This window comes from Dicentrarchus labrax, unplaced genomic scaffold (assembly GCF_905237075.1).
Source record: "Dicentrarchus labrax unplaced genomic scaffold, dlabrax2021, whole genome shotgun sequence".
Lineage (NCBI taxonomy): Eukaryota > Metazoa > Chordata > Actinopteri > Moronidae > Dicentrarchus > Dicentrarchus labrax.
Window position 1 is genome coordinate 22,847,424 of NW_026136718.1, and position 20,770 is coordinate 22,868,193.

The 20,770-nt window shown below is 40.4% G+C and overlaps 1 protein-coding gene across 1 annotated transcript; it reads left to right on the forward strand.

Moving 5' to 3' along the window:
• Positions 1–12,976: 12,976 nt before the first annotated feature.
• nrl (neural retina leucine zipper) lies at positions 12,977–20,638 on the forward strand. Its single transcript, XM_051377479.1, has 5 exons — positions 12,977–13,211; positions 15,456–16,277; positions 16,379–16,666; positions 17,781–17,996; positions 18,235–20,638. The coding sequence occupies exons 2-5, from the start codon at positions 15,660–15,662 to the stop codon at positions 18,397–18,399; spliced, it is 1,287 nt and encodes a 428-aa protein (XP_051233439.1). The 5' UTR covers positions 12,977–13,211; positions 15,456–15,659; the 3' UTR covers positions 18,400–20,638.
• The last annotated feature ends 132 nt before the right edge of the window (positions 20,639–20,770 follow it).

A 20,770-nucleotide genomic window follows, 5' to 3' on the forward strand; every position in this document is an offset into this window, starting at 1 on the left:
TCTTGCTGTGGGTACATTATTTTTTATAAATAACTAAAATAAAACCAGGTTGGTTTCTTATCTTTGCAAGTAGCAAAATCATATCACAGTTAATGTATTGTTTCAGCTAAAATATACTTATTTTAATATACTATAATTTAGTAACTATGATATTTTATTCTCAACAATGATCATGATTGAACTGAATAAATAAAATAAACCAATAAAGAGCTATCATGTCGACTGCCCAACTCCTCTCAGCTTTATGGAGTTCTATAGCTTCAGATTTTACAGCCGCAACTGTTCTGGTTCACTCACTGCTCTCATAGTGTGGTTATTTATTTTATAATAAGCTGTTTAAAGTGGAAAAGCTATACAAAAAACACTGTAGGCTAACTTTCCAGCATCAGACAGCAGACTAAGTTAGCAACTAGCTAGTCACTGATTTTGTATGGAGCATTTAGCAACTTAACAGCCAGGTTTTTCCTGGTGAATAATAGACTTATAATCATCAGGTGGACAGAAACACAACACTGATTAATGCTAACATGCTAATGTAGGCAGCTAGTTTGCTCAAAAGTTCACCATATCATCTTTAAAGGAGTGAATATGTCAATGTCATGTTTTGGGCTTGTTTTTGCTGCCCCCAAGTGGCCAAACAGGTCAATTACACTATAAACTTGTACATGTTAAAATGCACATTCCACGTCTATAATTATTGCTAATTAATGACACTGTCTAATTAGTTCACTCTCCACAAAGTAAAATAGCAGCCAATAACTCGAGCTGTCAAGACGAACCCACATGGTTTTACATTAACAAGCATCCAACTGGTTGGATTTCTATGATCACAGGTGGATGCTAAATTTACTTCCTGACTTCAAAAATGCCCCTCTCTGGTTGGCATAGCAACCTCACATATTCACAGAAGTCAAAGAATGTGAGAAAACAGCAGGGGGCGACTGATCCCTACAAATGAGGCAGCCACTGGGAAGTACACACACACACACACACACACACACACACACACACACACAAAATGATTTGAGTAGAGCAGCAGTCTGGTAGGTTGTCATTAGCAACCGTGCCGTGACCTTTTTTCTAAAGATGTTGTAATGAGTCAGATGCGACTTAGAATACTGCCAGCGAGTGAGAAAATCTTTGCAGTTTGTTGAAATGGAGATAAATCGGCTGTTTTTCCACCAAGTCAGTGATTTTTAACGAGTAAACAGCCTCTGGGGAAATGCTAAAGAGGTTTTTGAGATGACTGAGACTAATTGCTGCACTCAATAAATGTTACACATGTATATTTTGCCTCCGCCACAGACCTCAAAACCGTTTCCTCTTTTCTCCAGGTGTTATGGCTGCTTGGATGAGGGCGATACTGCATGTGTGAACTTTAACTGATCTATTTAATCATCGTGCCATATCCTTGTTAATTAATCACTGCAGTTTTCCACATAAAAGATGATTTAATATCCCGTCCCACATCCACTCTGTGTGAGCAATGAGCGTGTCTCTTGAAGCGGTTTAACATCTCAAATTTTGATTTATGGTGAGATTACAGGCAGTGTATTGGCAGTCTATGCAACACTGACTTTATAACAGCACAGTGAAATATAACCCCAGTGTTAGTTTGAACTTTTACTCCCACTCCACCTCGACTGTAATGTGGAATCCACACTGGTAACTCCTCGCCTGTAATAATATCCCCAAATTAATGTGCCCACTATTATTGATGAAAAACAAGTGGGAGCTCAAAGACTTTAAATACACAGATTTTGCTAAGATAATTTAGTTACATTTCTGCTCAGATTTTTTACTGTTTATTTATTTTTAATTCACATTATACTGTTACATTCAGATGATGGTGTGCCCCAATGCAACCAGTGTCTGTTTGCTGCTCAACTCAGGATTAAGTGCCTCACTTAACAGCACCTCAACAAATGTTCTTAAAAAAGGAAAAATCATTACTACCAAATTTTTTTTATTTTCTTTCAATATTTTTAACAAAACCACACATTTTCTGTCCCTAATGACACAAACCACAAAGTGGCACAAAAGATGAGATTATTCCCCACAGGAGAATTCCTTCTGCATCCTCACACCTGAAATCTGAGCTGAAATACGTTACAGTCAGCGTCATTCGGCTGAGGTACATACTGCGCCGTATTCTATACAACTGATGTGAAGACACATCACATCACACAGGAGGCACCCGAACACATCCTACACTTCTCATCATTCTTCTGCAGTTACCAAGCAACATGATCACATAAAGGCCGAGGGAAGAGAGGAGCCAGAGAGAGAACATGTGTGGGTAGAGGAGAAAGATGCGTGAAAATAAAAGGATGCAGGCAGTCCAAAGCAATGTGCACAATTGTGCTCACACAATATCCCCCCTAAAATTCAAATCCTCTTCTCTTCCTTCCGGGTTGAAGGAGGATCCGCTGCGTATGAGAAAAGGCCTTAATGACTTCAGTTAATGTTGGAAAAACACTGCGTAAAACTTGAAAACTGTTTACTTCTACATATAGTAAATCTAATAAAACTGCTTGTCATAACCATTAAATCCTGAATGAGGCTGTTCAACGTCTTCCTCCATGCTGTTGGAGCACGCACTAACTGTGAGAGTCTATTTGCTTGTGGCTCCTCGCAGCAGGCCTGCTGGATGATATCCGTGCCACAGCAGTTACATGGGAAATGACTCATGAAAGCAGACAATGATAAGATGCAGTGTAATTTAATGTAATTACAACCATGTCTACAAAAGGTCATAAGTGAGCTGTTCAGCTAGGTCGTCATGGGAACCGTCTCCCTAATCGGTGACAGGGACTGCTGCCTCTGAAGTCACCTTATGGCCCGGCAGCCTGTTTGTTAGACAGAGCGGCTCAAACTGCATCAGTCACAGATGAGTGGCAGTTAATCAATATGTACACGCAACCAGCACAACCACTAGCTACAGCTGATCATCAAAAAAAGTTTGATTAATCAAGTATTTGATTATAGACAAATTTTACCAGTTTACCAGTTACCAAGATTTTTGCTTTTTCCTCTAAAAAAACGTGCACCATCACAAGTCAGAAAATGTGCAAAGGAAGACCAACGACAGCATTAACAAAAGAGACAATAAATAAATAAATAAATAAATTAATTAATTAATTACAACATTGGATTTTATGTGTGAACTGTAAAATAAGTAATCCAAAAGAGCTTCCATGAGGATTTTAAACAATAGTCTAAAGTAACGCTAGCAGCTCTGTAATGCTAACATGCTCACATCACAACACTAAATAGTACGAAACACAAAGTACATTTGAGGCTGATGTGAATGTCATTAGTTTTGCACGTATTTGTTCACAAATCAATTTACTGGACAAATTGAAATTTTGACCTGATGATGGCGCTAGATGTAAAGTCAGCGGATCATCAATGGGAGCTTTAAAACACTTGGGCAATGTACATCCCATTATGATGATCTTATTCTCAGTCAATCAGTGTGCTGAATTTAAGTCATAAAGGTGTTGAGTTATAAACACATAGGGACTGAATAAGCCTCCATGCAATATATAATCATAATAAACTATATATGTATCAAAATGAGCCAATGTAAAGTTAATGAATATAATAATGAGCATTTTGAAATGTCAGTGGAGTCTGTACAGTGGCTGAGATATAAATACAGTGGACATGACTTATGAATTGTCTTGGCATTACAGCTGTGGGAGGAAATCAACAGAAAACAAGAACAACTCATTAAATGTTCAAATTTAAGGCCATGCACCACGAATACAGGAGGGAGAGATCCTTTTATTATATCAGGATGAAACTTTTCCTTATTAATAAAAACCCAAATACAAGACTTTTTTTGTATTACAAGGTTCACATTTTTGTGTCATTGGATTATGCAAATTAGGTAATATCTCATTAAATATGTTTTTGCATATCAGTAGAAACCATTTTAAGCCTAATGAGGCAGAACTTTTTTCTTGCTTTATTGTGATCAATATCTAACCAGTGGTCATCTGAGGCTGTTGGCTGGTTTGAGTTTAAGCAAAATGTCAGTTGTAGCCAATCTTGAAGTGTGAGGTAAGTTTTGCTGTTGCTACGTCTCTTGTGAACCCGAGGGCACATGCAACTTACATAGAGGAGTCACAGGTAAACAGCTGGAGAGAATTAAGAAAGGGAAGGTGCACAGGTTTTCAACAATATGTGTGCGTATGTGCTTTGTCCTGTAGTGTTTTTTTGTTTACTTTCACATTTACAAGCTTGTTTCTATATGTATCATTCAGTGCAGTTATGAGGCGTTATTTAATCTGCATTCAAATAAAGTGTTGAACACATATTCCATGGCAGACCTCATTTTTTGCACCACTACATGTGGGAGATGCCTTGTTTGTTGTTCGATTGTCACTACAATGTCATTCTGAGAAAGTATCCCTTGAATGTTCCTGTCTGGCTTCAGGGCACCCATTCTTTTGTCATCAATAGTTTCTGCTGCAAAACAAATCAACATATATTAATATGTTTACTCAGAAGAAAACGGGCACATTTCACACATTATTTCATTGTTAGGCCAAATATTGTGAAATACATCACTCAAAAGAGTTACATTTAATTAATATTGGTAGGATTTGTGTTGCATAGTATTCATATAGTAAAATATAATAAAAATAACATATTTCTGTGCCCTTTGGACATTTTCCTGATTTCAGTGTTAAAGGGGAATTTGGCAACTATTTCAACTTAATAAACCCGTTTAGAAATCACTTGGATGGTTAAATGGCCTGTTCTGGTATTAATGGTGACTTTCCCCACTCCCCCTAGCCTCCCCAGGCAGAAAACCAACCTTGCAACTTTGGGACTACCGTCCCGTTAAGTTGGAAATAGGAAGTATCGTGAGAAGCGAGAACGAGCGAGAAACACGAACTGCTTTACGGCAATTCCACATAAACGCAATGTTCTATGATACTGTGTATAATGTATTACCCACCTCGGTAGACATTGCTCCACACGAAAAAGTTGCCCGGCAACAAATGCACATCAGCAGCGGTAGAAAGGGGGAGGAGGGTGCCGCAAGTGAGTTTTTTTACGACAGTGTTTTGAAATATACGTCCCAGAGCTGTAGGGGGAGCTCGTTGAGAGAACGTGACGACAAAAGTGAAAACCAACGAAGAAATGGCTAGAGTTGCCAAGTTCCCCTTTAAATAAGACATGTTATAGCAGCAAAATAACCAGAAATTTCACAATTCATGAGAGGGTCATAATATAATTTAGGTTTTCCCCAGGTGGTGCCCCCTCTTAAGTAAATTTTATTAAAATGCAGAAACGGTAATTAATTATACTTATTAACTAATTATAGTCATACAATCTAATATAAAAACCCCAAAATCGAATTGTTTAAAGAGACGTTTACATACTACAGTTTCATTAAAGTCGCTCTCACCTCAAAAATCTTTCTTCTTGTTCCCACAGTGTGATGTTTGATCGCTGTGCAGAATGATGTGCAGAGTTTAATACTAGAAGGATGTTTTCATATGCATCTGCTGAAAGTGTTAAGTTTCTCTGTGTTCACTGAACATCTGATTTTGATCTGAAGTGTGATAAAGACACTTGAAGCCACCAGCGCACAAACACTGAGAATGGACTTTTTAAGGATTTTAATGTGGAAATGATGTTGTTTGGTGTTTTTTTTGCATAAAAAACATATCAGACACACATTATTGTTTCAAGCTATTTCTATATATGTCTTTATGCGTGTCTAGAGGGGATCTATAAATGTAAAATGCTGCACCGTTAGTCGTCTGTGTGCATAATAATGTTACAGCTCCACTGCGGAGGAGCTGAAGCCTCAAGTTAACACCTCCTCTAACTAAACTCTAAAGTTCATGATAACAGTAAATATATGGATTCAAATGTGTTTCTTCTTGGTTCTTTTCTCCTGAAGTACTTTCAGAGAACATTTTTTGTGTGTTTCAATTTTAAATGTGAGGCAACATTAAATTTGACTGTCATAATATAACGTTTGAATTAGACATGAAGTGTTTGTGGCTGTAGAAATTACGGTAAAATATCATAATCCTGCAAAGAGGATGATGGAGTCGATAAGAATCAGAGCAACTATGTGAGGAGGGAAGGAGGGGTGGAGAGAGGGAGTGAATTAACAGCTTTAGTGTCATCTCTCAGTCTGGGAGAGGAACCAAAGTATCGACCCCCTTAATCCGTTCATCCCTCTCTTCCTCATCCTCCCTAACCTCTGTCTCTGTCTCTCTGTCTGCTGCCACCCCCTGATTTCCATCTCTGTTCATCTGTGTTTTTTAAGATTAAAGTCGTCTAATACTTCATGTTTGTTTGTTTTCAGCCACCTGTGAGCCTTCTAGCAAGAGCATCAATATTTTTTGTTGCTGTACGTGAACTATAGAAAAAGATGGCTGCAGGTGGTGATGCTTTATTAGCAGCATTTAGTTATTTATGAAGGCAAATGACCAGAAACATGCTGTAAGTAAAATTTCCATCATCGTGATGGCAAATTAATTCCCATGCAGTGAAGCAATATGTGCATCAACATCAGTAAGAACTGCAGTAATGATACATATCACATTATGGATTCCCAATTAAACACCACTGCATAAATGGAAGTGATATGATCATGATTAAGTGTGTCCATTGATCTGAGGTGGGGATAGACCGTTGGGGCTGCTGGGTGAGGTAACAGCTTATGTCTACATTACAGATGGTTTATGAACGCATGGGTATCTGATAATCTGACACTAGTTTCAGGGGGAGAATCAACACTAATCCTATGACTAGCCTGATAAGTCCACTCACAATGAGACCCCACGTGTGGACGGCATGAGTAAACACACGCACAGACACAAACACAAACAACACTGTCACAAGTAAGATGGTCTGGAATGAAAATCAATAAAAGACAGTACATAGCTTAAGAGGTATGAAATGGCTAATCTTGTAGCTACACAAGCTCAAAGTCAGACTCAAATTGCCAATTTAAAGATTAACAGTTGAAGTGATGGATTAGAAGCCTGTTACAAAAACACTGAGATTAGTGGCAGCCAGAGAACTTATTGAGTCAGCAAGGACGTCAATAAATGATAAACAATGCTCCTCGAGGCAGAGGGAATATATGGAGAATATTATCTTTTACAACATAACAGCATGTGTCGTCTGATCAAAATGAACACTTCACAGCATGCTACATTTGTTTTCTGTTTAAATTATATTTGAATTCAATCAGAACGGAAGGAAATCATAGAGCCAAGAGGTATCCTGCTGATATTACAGTAATGTGTCATGTCATAGTGGGTAGTCATAGTGGGTACAAGTCAAGAGACTTTAAAGGAAGAGTTTAACATTTTGGGAATCACGTATCAATCTTCTTATTTAACTCTCGACAAAACAGAGAAGAGAAAACAAACTATGCCTTTAACTTTGATAACAAGTTATCAAAATTATTAACTTTAAAATGAGTCACAATAGGTTGAATATCAGTCAGCAGCATTTTTTTTCAGTAGCTATAAAAGAGGTATAGGTAGGTAGGCATGTTTTCCTTTATCTTCGTTTATTTACGGGTGTGAAGGAGAATTGTCTAAAAGCTCTCCAGGGGCTTGAAAGGCAGCATATTACAAAAAAAATAATGTCAGTAATGTAGCAGATCAAGAATGAGAAGACCACACATTTATAACACATGCAAGTATATCACTATTATTAACAGACTAAAAGCATATATACTCATATGATAGGACTTTAATAAGACAAAATAAAAACAAACTTCATACTGCTGTGACGACAAATTCAAAAAGTGTAAAGACAGAGAATTGAGTATTTTGGACCCTCAGTACAATGTACTTAACTGAGATGGAAGAAAATGAAAAAACCTCCTGGCTCAACTCAAACCTTGCTTTTCAAACAGCAATTTGATATGAGTTTCCATGGAAACAGGAACACAACAACAAACAGAAACATTTATGAATGCTAATTGTCATATACAGATCACAGACAGGTATAGTATGTACAAACAGCATACAGGAGGCTGATGACCTTTTCACTGAAGACATTTTAATATGTCACAAAAGCAGAGGTGTAATAAAATGAACGATGGCTGAATCCCATTTAGCTGCTTCAGTTTTAGGGTCCTGATATTGTGCATGCTGGCCCCTCTATGTAGCTGTGCTTACAATGGTGTTTAAAGGGGCACCAAGTTCAACCAAATTACTGACTGTTTATTCTCACACTGCCCCTATGAAAAATGTGAATAATGTGTTTTGTGGTCTGTCCAAAGATTCAAAGGTTTCTTTTATGATAGTTTTTAATGGTGTGAGCAACTCCAAACAAAGTGTCTCTATTGGAGGCAGGCATCACAAAGACAGATATCTCAAAACCTGGACAAAATAAGTGGGTTTTTTTTTGTAATCTGGGTGAACTGACACTTTAAACTACCTTTTCTTTATTTTTTCTCCCCCGCTTAACTCAAACCTTTTTGGCAGTTTCATGAATGTTTTGTCATTGTGACTAATCGCACTGATCCAGGATTACACAGGTTAAATCAAACCATTAAAACATTTTTTTTTTGGCCTAAGCCTGATTATGAGGTGCCTTCGTGTATCTTTTCTCACTCTGTGTCATTTAACAGCCTGTGTGTGTACATTTGTGTGTATGTAGAGAGTGAAGGAGACAGAACCCCCAGAGGGAGGGAGGGAGGGAGGGAGGTAAGGAGGGGGCTTCTCTTGAGGTGAGACGTGTAAACCTGCTGCTGGTAGCAGGGTTAGTCTGGATTAGGACATGTATCTGTGGGATAAGGCTGAGTTAGTGGGACCCTACAGGCCTCCACCTCACACCATCTGTCCAAACAGCCACGACCTGTCCTCAACTCTGTCACTCTCTCATTCCCTCTGTCCTGTCTGCCAGTACTCTCTCACTCACTTATACTTCTTCTTGGGTGCTATTTCTTGTCAACTTTTCCACAAAAAAAAAACAACTTTGTTCCAATTGTCTCCCAGTTCGGTGGCTCCCATTTCATGACCCCACTTGGCCCCTTGAGAGGCTCTCAGAGGATAAAAGCGGGAGGACGTGAAACCGGGTTTACGGGGTGACGGAGAGGTTAACTTCCCTTTGAGGAAATTTGGGGCAAAGAGGGGAGAGACTCAAGCTTAAAGGGTCAGTTCACACAAATCACCAAAACATATTTACACAAAACATGTACATACTTTTTTTTTTACATGCAGATAGTTGATGTTTTATTAGTTGAGGTTTTGAATATTCCCAATAAAACTGTTCACACTGAACTCTAAACAGAGGAACTGCCACTTTAAAGTAAATGTTCAACATTTTAGGGAATGTATTTAGACTTAGTCTTGCAGATAGTTATAATATACATATATATATGTATATATAAATATATATACATATATATTCGATTGTTTCCACTCTCATGTTTGTACGATAAATATTAAGTTACAGCCAGCAGGTGTGTTTAGCTTAGCATAAAGACAGGAAGCAGAGGGGATAGCTAGTTCAGCTCTGTACAAAGGTAACAAAAAATGCCTAAATCATTATATCTTATCTGTTTAATCTGTATGAAAACCAAAGTGGGGCCACGCAGGTAGCTCACCTGTAGAATTGGTGCCCCATGTACCAGGGCTGAGTCCTTGCTGCAGTGGCCATGAGTTCAACTCCGACCTGTGGCCCTTTCCTGCGTGTCATCTCCTCTCTCTCTCTCTCTCTCTCTCTCCCATTTCCTGCCACTCCTCAGTTGTCATTATCAATTAAAGGGAATCAAATTCCCCAGAAAACGTCATATTGTGGTTATAGACGAACTATTTCTTGTACGGTCACAGTAACTTGCTGGAGTCTCTACTGGTTGCCTGTGAGCAGGACTACGTATAGTTACCAAAACGTCAAACTATTCTTCTAAAACCCAGGTTATGATCACTGGCTTAAGGCCCTTTGTCAAAGCAAGACCTGAGTCAACACTGGGGGGGGGGGGCACAATTTCTTTGCACTGTAACTTCCTGGACTTTCTGCTGTTTGGCAGGACACCAAGAAGCAAGAAAGCAAATGCACATATTCCACAAAAATGTCCTGGCAACATGTCCTGCCCTATGGCTAAAATGTTTGTCATTGTTTCAAGTGAGAGAAAGTCAGGTAATTTGTCTGAAAGGTTGTAAAATTAAATTAAGTATGGTAATCCAGCACACAGTATACATACAACCTGCAATCAGAATACAGCACCAAACACTCACTACTTCTACCTCTAACCATTATGATAATCACAGTGTGGGATCCTGAAGAGCTAATTGCTTAAATATACCTCTGCAAATAAGGCTGCAGAAGAACAGTGCACAGTCTCAGGCTGTAGATCAAGTCCCACCTGAATGTGAGCTACATCTTTCAGCGGCTGCAGGACAAATGTGTGCAGGGCTGTAGATGCAGGAGCGGTGGTGGTGTGTTTGGTATGAAGTATGAGGTAAGTTCCTCTGTGTCTCTCCCTCTCTTTGTCCCTCACCCTCATGGGAGGCCCTGTTGGTTTAGCTGCTAAGCTTTCCCCGGAAACACAAATGATGGACAGATAGTGAGGTTAAAATAGAGAAAGAGAGGATGAGAAACTGAATGAAGAGAGTAGAAACTGTTATATGGTTTTTTCTAATGTGGTATTATCTCCTTAATAGTTGTCATTTTTAGCTTGTTGCTCAATATGTTTGCTCATCACAAAATCCGAATTTCTGTTGAACTGCAGTAAAATCTATCCTATTTGTGAGTCTTGTGCTATTTCCATGAGTCAGCGTGTCTGATTGCTTTAAATGTTTTGTTTACTGTCCAAACCAGATTTACGAAGGCACTATTAACTCACTGATTCCTTAACGAGACACTATTAAGACACAGAGAGACTCCGGATTAACAAGTTTAGCTTTTAAGGAGCATCGAGAAACGCTTGTTGTGCATTTCTCTGCTCAGCAGATTTAAATGGGTCAGGAAAAAAAAAACAGAATTAATTCACAGATTTTGAGGCAAACTGCAAGAGGCAGGGCAGTGTGGAGACACAGGGGGTGCTAATTTGTGAGAAGAAAAACAAACCCCTTTGTGGAAATATTGAAATCTTGAAGACAGCAGCACTAATTTGTTGGCCCACAATTTTGCAACCGAAAAAGTTTCACTGCAGACAATTGCCAATTGTGAACTGATGTATTTTCAGTTGTTCTTTCAACATTCATCTTAAAAATTACATTTAGTTTAATCGAGATGCCAAATCCCAGACAAATTAAAAACTTTGGGTAATTAAGGACAGAAATACCATCCTTTTTCAGAAGATTGGCATGCATGTTAATTCTGAAGGACAGTAAAGGCTTCACTGTATATGAGCTGGTTTATCAGCAAATGTCAGTGAATTGTAAATTAAGGTGGACCCTGTATTATTATTGAATCTTGGGCCATCTAAGGAGCCTTCTGACAAGATCCAGTTTTATTATTTTAGTTGGCATCACTCCCACAAGCTGCACACATTATTCACATTACAAAACAACAAACCTGGGACCAGGTGTATTCAGGCACAGAGCTAATAGGGGGTTTCTGCAGCTCTTGGCAATATAATTAAGCCTCATTATTATTATATGATATTGTTGTTTGTATTAAAGGAATAATAAAAATCGAATAACAATTTTTAAAATGACTCACTAAATCTCACTTCAGAGACTCTTGTGGGTTCTGCACCTGTTCACACCTAAACTGTGATGCTCTGTAAATAAGTAGTAAAAGTAGGAATATATTAGTTTGAAAACATTCCATTACAAGGTAAAAGTCCTTCCAAAAGTATTAAGTATAAAGCAAAATGAAAATGAAAATAGTCATTATGCAGAAACTCAACTTTCACAGTGCCATACCATTAATAACACACTGTATTACTGGTTATTATTACTTAATGTTGTAGTTTGCCAATTTTAATAGTAAAGCACTGCATCATATTTTAAAATAAAGTAACATGAGCTATTATATAAATGTGTAGTAAAAAGTACATTCTCTCTGAAATATAGTGGAGTAGAAGAGTAAAGTAGCAAAGAATGAATATGCTCAAGTAAAGGACCTCAAAGTTGTATGTAAGTACAGCAGTTGAGTAAATGTACTTAGTTAATTTCCACCACTGTGATTTTACACCAGTGATTTTACCTTATTACAATGAAATGTTCAATAATCCAAGACACTAAAGAGTTTACTATGAAACTCCACACGTACTGTGCATCATGTGACACACATTCTTCTGTCCCTGCCGGTGTGTTTATGGACATATTTGTTACCTGGCTCAGTTCAGTAGCTGTGCATGTCCACTGTGAGGCAGTACAGAGTCCAACTTGTGCCAACTCAACTGTCAAGACTTTGTTTAACTCTGTGACGAATGACTAAACTTTACTTTCTGATGACAAACTGAATCTGAGCTGACACCATGACGGGTTGTTGTGCAGAGGAGTGTGTGAAAACTGCACGTGTATTACAGATTATATGATTTAGCATGTGATGAAATGCCGGATGTGCATGTGCCTGTGTGTCTGTGTGTGTGTGTGTGTGTGTGTGTGTGTGTGTGTGTGTGTGTGTGTGTGCGCGCGTGCGTACGTGTGTAAAAATCGTCCCAACATGTGTGAAATAGTTTGACCTTTTATGAATATATAATATCAGAGGGAGAGAGAGAGGGGGATTGTAGGTGTGTGTGTGTGTGAGAGAGAGTGAGAGAGAGATACAAATAGAGATACACAAGGAAACAGATAAAACAGAAATGTAGATTAAATGAGAATAGAGAAACAGGAATAGAGACAGACATAGCGAGAGATAAAAACAGAGAGAGAGATTGCCAGAGAGTGTGAACATGCCTGTGAACCATGAGAGAGGGATATGTGGGGAGAGACAGAGAGAGAGAGAGACAGAGAGAGAGAAACATAGAGAGAGAGACAGAGAGAGAGAGACAGAGAGAGAGACAGAGAGACAGAGAGAGGAGGGGATTGTTGCAAACAGGGATTTGCAGCAGAGGGGAAAGAAAGAAAGGGGGCAGTGGCACTCAGTGACAGAGTGCTATACACACTCACATGCGCACACTCACACACTCTCTGTTTCCTCTGTGTCTCTCTCCAAACGTGTCAGTCAACCAGTCAGTTGATTATTTTTGTGTGTGTGTGTGTGGTGGGGGGATGTTGAAAAGAACTCGATACCATCCTTCATCTCTATGACCGACGGTAAGATCATTTCATTCACTTTGACTGTCATGTCTCTCACGTCAGGCCTTCATCTTTCCCAACTTTCATTCTACTTTTTTCTCTTGTGTGTGTGTGTGTGTGTGTGTGTGTGTGTGTGTGTGTGTGTGTGTGTGTGTGTGTGTGTTGCTCTTTTTTTGGCTGGCTTTTTGCCGTGACTCTGGTCCACAGCCAGTTTGAGGCCTCCATGGAGCCCTGTCACTGTTTGCTTTCTTTTACAATCCATTTTGACGCACAGGGGGCAAAACTAATGAGCTGTGCAGCAGAGGTACTAGTCAAAGGTGGATTTTTAATTAGATGTTCATTACATAACACTAATACTATTACATTTGAAGGCCTGTAATTACTGATGTCTAAGGGAATAGCTTTGTTCTTCTACAGCTTTCTTTGATATCCTTACTGTATAATGTTGAAACTACTGAACTTTTTATTGATATTCTGAGGAGATTCTCAGTCTTTTCAGTTTGATCAACCGTGTGTGAATGTTCTGAATTGTTAGATGATTGTTTAACTTATTTGTCACCCTGAAAACAGAATATCCTATGAGTTATTATACACTCTTTTTTCATATAAGGTTTAATTTCCATATGAAACAAAGGTTGTTGATCTTGAATCTGACTAGACTTGACAGAAAAAGAGTTCTCACATTTTAATGCATAACATTTAAGGTCAACATACCTTTTTTCACCCCTGTGGCCAAATAAAAATGTGTTTCGATTCATTTTAGAAAGTCTTGGGCTCTGGATTAAAGTCTGAACCTGTTGATAATTGGATTTGGTCACTGAGACTGGATCTTTCTGTCAAAAATGATTAAGCCCTCTGAATTCTTGCGCTTCAGTCGGTTATGTGTTCAGTAGGCAGATCCTTCTAGAAATATTACATGTTATATCTATTGTGTGCGTCTGTCATTACACTGGGGCAATAACCTGCAATCATTTCTATACAGAAAAGAATACAATACTTAGCAGACAGAAGATGAGTCATTTTAGATGAACAAATGTTTCCAACATATTTGCTTCACATGCAGAATTCTCCCTTTCATAGATGAGATTTGGCATTACTGGCTGGAAAGAGCCAATGTGACGATCATTGTTTGTAACTGTTTATAGAAATTAAATGGCAGAAATAGTTGAACATGCACAAATTTAAAGTTTCAAGTACATTGTAAAAGCTTAGACTCAAGAAGACCTGGTTCATCTGTACACGTCACAAACCTTTGCACATGCCAGTTTACATGCACGTGTATGAGTGTGCATGCGTTGATAGTCGTGTACATGTGTGTATAAGATGTTGGGCAGGGGGGTTGTGCGGCAGATTAGAGACTTAATATAACACATGAACAGGCCTGACACGCAGACTCACACAGTCCAACTTCCTGTTGAACACAGTCAGAATGACCTTTTTGTCAAGGTATTTATGGTAAAATCATCTTTAAATTAATTGAGGAGTTTCAAACACTACAGCCTGAACCAATGCAGACATTTACAAACTGGTGTTGAACTGTTTTTGATGTTTATAATCCATACAATTAAATTAGTTTAATGAACTTAATACATACATTAATTGTAGGAAGTTCATGTTAATATGTTGGGAGGATTCTTTCACAACCTGGCAACCTGCAAGTTGTTCTTATTATTGGCTGATAACTGATCTATGAAGCAGTGAGTGATTGAAGGTAAAATTTTACACATCAAGTCAGTTTACAAGCAGTCAGTAGTAATACCAAACTAGTTGCTAAAAAGCTTTTTGGGCTCCAGAGGGAGCCACGTGAAAACAGATAAAGTGCCTTGAGTGATGTCGCTTGAGTCAGCGTTGGTTGGGACCAAAGACTACAAGATTGAATGTGAATAAAATCTGGGGGTGTGGAGTTAGAAAGAAGTGAGTTTACCAGATCTCTTTGGCTGCTCCTTGTCTTTGCTCGAGGTTACATTTGCTGCAACGAATCTAGCAGTTGAGTTGCATTGTGGGTAATGCAAGCACAGTTTAAGACAAAGCAGAATTATGTGTGAAATAAAAAAAAGGATATCTTTGGTTCTGCTAATTTGATTTTGATTCTTTGTTAAACTGTCCATCAACAGTCATTGCTAGAGTACCGAATGGAGTACCTTATTATAAAGTGGTTCCAAAAAATTATTGAAAGATTTATTCCTGAAAAACGTGTAACACTGTTCCCTTCTCTTGTCCCTGTACCCCAAACCCTCTCATTCAACTCAAACCTTTCTTCAGGACAAGAGATACAGAGACAAGGACACTGGGACAAACAGTTTCTCACAGAGGAAACTCACCGACCAGTCTACTTCCTGACATCACCACTGCTGCTGTCTATGAGCTGCACTGAGGCAGAGGAGTGGACCTTCCAACAATCCTGACACACGGAAAAACCCTGTTGAAGCTCCACCAGCAGCAGCAGCAGCAGCAGCAGCAAACACCATGTCCTCTCCTTCCCTCCCCATGCCTTCTCTCCCCCCCAGCCCTCTGGCCATGGAATACCTAAACGACTTTGACCTCCTCAAGTTTGAGGTAAAACCTGACACTCCTCCGCTCCCTCCTCCATGTTCGTATCCCAAATCTGGCCTTCCTCATGACCCCTCCAGCTCTCCGTACACCAGCCACCCTCCGCAGGACTCTAGTTTGAGCTCCAGCCCTTACAACTCGCTGCCACCCTCGCCAACTCTCAGCGACACCCACCCGCCACCTTCGGGCTCTTCCTCCCTCTCTTCATCGTCCTCGTCCATCTCCTTCCCCCTCTCCATCTCCAACAGCTTCACATCCGGCATCAGCTCCGGCTCTCAGGGGAACGTGGAAGGCAGCCCGGCCCACGGTGGGCCTCAGGGTCCCACCCCAGCCTCCCTTGAGGACCTGATCTGGCTGGCGGCACTGCAGCAACAGTTTGGAGGTGAGGTGACAGGGCCCGCCACTTTGCTGGGAGCCTTGGGAGGAGTGCCAGAGCGAGGGGACAGAGAGAGGGGGCCGGTCAATGGCTTTCTAGGCTGTGAGGATGCTGTGGAGGCGTTACTGAACTCAGCTGCTGCAGCTGTCAGCTCGCAGGTACCAATCTGTCATTTCTGATTCTTCTCTCTTATACAGAATGTTGTCATAAAAGAGTTGACTTGAGTCTACAGCCTCCTCTTCATCTTCTTCATCATCAGTTCCCAGGTCTTTCTCAGAGTTCAAGCAGCAACCTGGGAGACTCGAGCAGCGACAGTGGAGGAGACATCTCCTGCGCTAAAGGGACAGACATGTGCCATCGCCCGCTTGTCTTCCTCTCCTCGGCCCAGCCTTCGCTTCCCAATGCCACCCCTGCCTCGGCTCCCTACCCGCAACCCCTCAGCCCCCAGGGCCGCCTTCATCACCACCAGCATCACCATCATCAGCACCATCCGCACCACCCCATGCATGGCAGCCATCATCATCATCACCACCCACAAATGAGTCAGGTACACAGAGCTTCACTCTCACATATCAGTCCAGATTGGGTGGGACAGGTTGATAATGCTCGACAGGAAGTGCTCATCAACAAAAAATTGGAGATTTTTGGAAGAATTGATGTGACAGTCCCACAGAGACACTAGAGGCATTAGAGGGCTGAGCGGAAGGAGAGAGGGATCGTGCAGTGAAGGATTAGGATTAGGACATTAGAACATGGTTATTAATGTCTGTGCCTATCTGAAGTATCACTGTAAGGATCGCTCTTTACATGGCAACAATAAGTGAAGCTCAAGCTTCGTCTTTGAGGGTGCAAAGTCTTAGTTTCTCAAGGAAAAACATGTTTGAGACACCCCCACCCATTTAGCATTTATAAGCACTACATACACATGCTTAATAACACTTTATAACATAAGTGCATATCAGTGTACATTTATTATAATGTACATGCATTTGTCAGCAACTATATACATATATTTTAGTCTATATTGTTACAACTGTGTTTTAGCATGTTGTCATTCATTATCTGTTCATACACCAGCTTGGTGCCAATTACAGGTGCTGAAAAATACATTGATAAACACTTATATCTGCTTACAGCTATGTTGTAGTGTGTTATACACCAAGTATTAAATGTTTATATACCACTTATAAATGATATTTGTGACACTTTAAATGACCAGATTTGCTTGGAGGAGAAATCAATTGCTACTTGAGTAAAACTCAGTCTTGAATGCTGTTTGAATGTAATTTTAATTGGTGAATAAACTTTGGTAATCTGGTTGATCAAGATGTCTGGGTGGATCTCTATATGGAGCACAGTGTGAGCTTATGATAATATCTGCTATTATTGCTGTGCGTAATCCTGATAACTGTCACCAACACTTAGTCAGATTACATGACAGATTATGGACATGTGGTGCCGAAATGTGCCCCCTGACAGACAAACACCCAGTACAACACATCACATGTCCACCACTCATATGGCAGTTGTATATATTCAAGTCCTTGGATAAACATACTTCACACTCATCTGATTGGTACACACTCCAGCATGTGTCTCGTTGCCAAATTAACACTGAGCAACAACATATTCTCTCTGTGTTTTCTCCATCTGCTCGGCAGTGCGGGATGAACGAACGCTTCTCTGATGAGCAGCTGGTGAGCCTGTCGGTGCGGGAGCTGAACCGACACCTGCGTGGAGTGAGTAAGGATGAGGTGGTGCGCTTGAAGCAGAAACGCCGCACGTTAAAGAACCGTGGCTATGCGCAGTCCTGCCGCTACAAGCGCTTACAGCACCGCCACGCTCTGGAGTCAGAGAAACATGTGCTCACACAACAGGTACACACACATGCTTATATTTATGGCTCCACTGATAATCTTCATATTTCCTCTTTCAGTCCAGGGTAGAAGCACTAAATTCTGGACCTTGTGCACAGGCCCCTTTCCCCCCAGTCCTACACCCCTGTCTGTGTGCATCCACACCTTATCTGACCCCAAACTTAATAATATATTTAATACCAGCATTGTGGCTCAGCAAAGCACAAATAAATTTGAACTTTTTTCTTTTCCTCCTCAGTTGGAACAGCTACAGTGTGAGCTGACTCGAGTGCTGCGAGAGAGAGACGCCTACAAGGCTCGTTACGAGAAGCTCATCAGCACAAATCACAGCATCGGTGGTGGCGACGCCCCACCGACCCGCACCAGCAACCCACCTTCCCCGCCCCCTGACTACTTCCTCTGAGTTGAACCCACAGGGAGAGGAAGAAGAAAGGAAAGAAAAGAACTAGAGGAATGAGTAACAAGACCAGCCAACATGGAGCAATCAATGATGAGTAATCAGACTTGGGGAAGAAAACAAGGATGTGTATGTGTGTGTGTGTGTGTGTGTGTGTGTGTGTGTGTGTGTGTGTGTGTGTGTGTGTGTGTGTGTGTGTGTGTGTGTGTGTGCATGTGTTTGTGTGTGCGAGAGAAAGTGAAAGAGAGACATTGGCAGGCAGTTCTGAGGGCTATACAACTGTGAAATCCACCCTTGAATGATTAAAGGGGAATTGACTGTTAATTCATAGGGTTAGACTCGGCCCTAGGCTGCTGCATGGACTTCATTTTAACTTCACTGTGAATGAGAGTTGCACAAAAAACAGCTGAGAGCTCTTTGAGATCTTTGGCTTGTGATATCAGTGCAGCAGTGGACAGACAAGACTATGAAAACTGATGAAAAAAAAGCTTTATCTAGCATTAAAACTCATCAATAGTCCCTTACACTGCTTAGCGTATTATCTATGCATTAAATAGCTGCAATGTACTCTCCAAATGAGTGGTTGAGGCTCAAACTGTAGTTGTGTTTTTTTTATAATAAGCTGCTAAAGCTGCAGAGGTCTGAGTAGTGCAGTGGTGCTGGATGTGGAGTGGTATGGGCTTGGATAAAGTATCCACGGCATGCAGTTGTATTTGCCAGCTAATATTTCACAGTTGCCTACCAAAGTGTTTAAGCTCACCAAGACTTGTTATTCTTTGTAAGATGAATAATCATAGATTAAAGAATGTACAAGGATACCTTTCATGGGGATCTTCCAGTGATTGTGCTAAATGAAATAGTGGGGATATTGCTCTTGTGTTTTAGCAAAGAAATCTACCTTTTGCTAGTCAATAAATGGCGACTTTCAGCCAAATAACAGCGACACTTGCTGTTTGCTCTCAAAAATGGGTTTTTACATACAGAGAAGTGGAGCCGACAGTGTGCTTATCTAAAGTGACTGCATATGGTAAAGGAGAGAAAGAAACCCATCGCAGCAGGCGAAAAAAGAGTGTGGCATGATTTGTGTGGTTGTGTCCAGTTCTCCAGACTAGAAGAAGCTATTTCTGGGCAGAATGAACACCTCTGTAACAGCAACGAACACCAATTTATGCAAAATGCGGCACCACAGAGCTGGTCACTGTGGGCTCTGGTACTGTGGGCTACAGATGCAACAGAAAATTAACGGTGCAGGGATAATAAAAAAAATGCAAAAAATCTCTTCATGGAGACACCTTCTTAACTGTCCCATGAAATCATTGCCAGGGTTCATGCATTAGAGCTATTTATTTTGTTTGGGTGTAGGTTAAATACATTGTTCTTTTATTTATTCACTTATTTATTCAGTATTTATTGTTTATTTATGTACTGATTCTAATTATTTTACTGGTTTTATTCCATTAGCGTGTATTTTTACTTTCCTACAGTTTATTATTTTATCCAATTGTGGTTAGAATTAACATTACTACAAAAACGATGGCCATAATCATGGTTTCCTGCTCCTGTTGTAGTGTGGTTTCATATGCATATGAAATAAACAAAGTACTTTACCATCCCTGTCATGCTGTGGTTTGTTTTTGTGCACTTGTGCTCAGGTTCTAACCCCATCCCTTTTCCTTTCACCTATCTGAGCATCTCCCACGTCAGTCTTCCACAGGCCTTTTCTCTGCAGCTCGCCCTGCAGCCCCCATGCCCTGCTCCATCCCTCTCTTTATCTCTGTCCCTCTATAGTGAGGCAGTGACCCTGGGTGTGCACTGTTTGGGATGACCTCATCTTCAGCTCTACCTCCCTCTCTGTGTCTCTCGCTCTCTCTCTGGCCTGTATAATAGGAGCAGGATTAGGGCTATAATAGCGCCCTGGCTGCTCACTGCCGGAGTCTATTGTGGCTTTGTGTGGGAGGGACGCACCACCGCTCATGGCCACACTCACATTTTGACAGAAAACATGTCCAAATATACACTCCTTGGATCAGGGACAAGAGTTGACTTGATTTAATAAAACACAAATGAGTCATGTGTGTCTTCAATAAGGACACAAGGGAGAAGAAGAGAGAGACAGACTGATAGAGCTGATAGACAGGTAGGTATGTTGCCATATGCGTCTTGCTACCAAAGGAATACCCAGATGACACATTTTAAACATAATATATCCCGCAAGGACACACACACACACACACACACACACACACACACACACACACACACACACACACACACTTACAAAGCCAATTAGTGGGGAGAAGTCTTGTCTTATGCTGCCCCCTAGCGGCCGTTTACCATATCGCCTCCATCTTCCAGAGGTCAACGAGAGCTTCGTGAC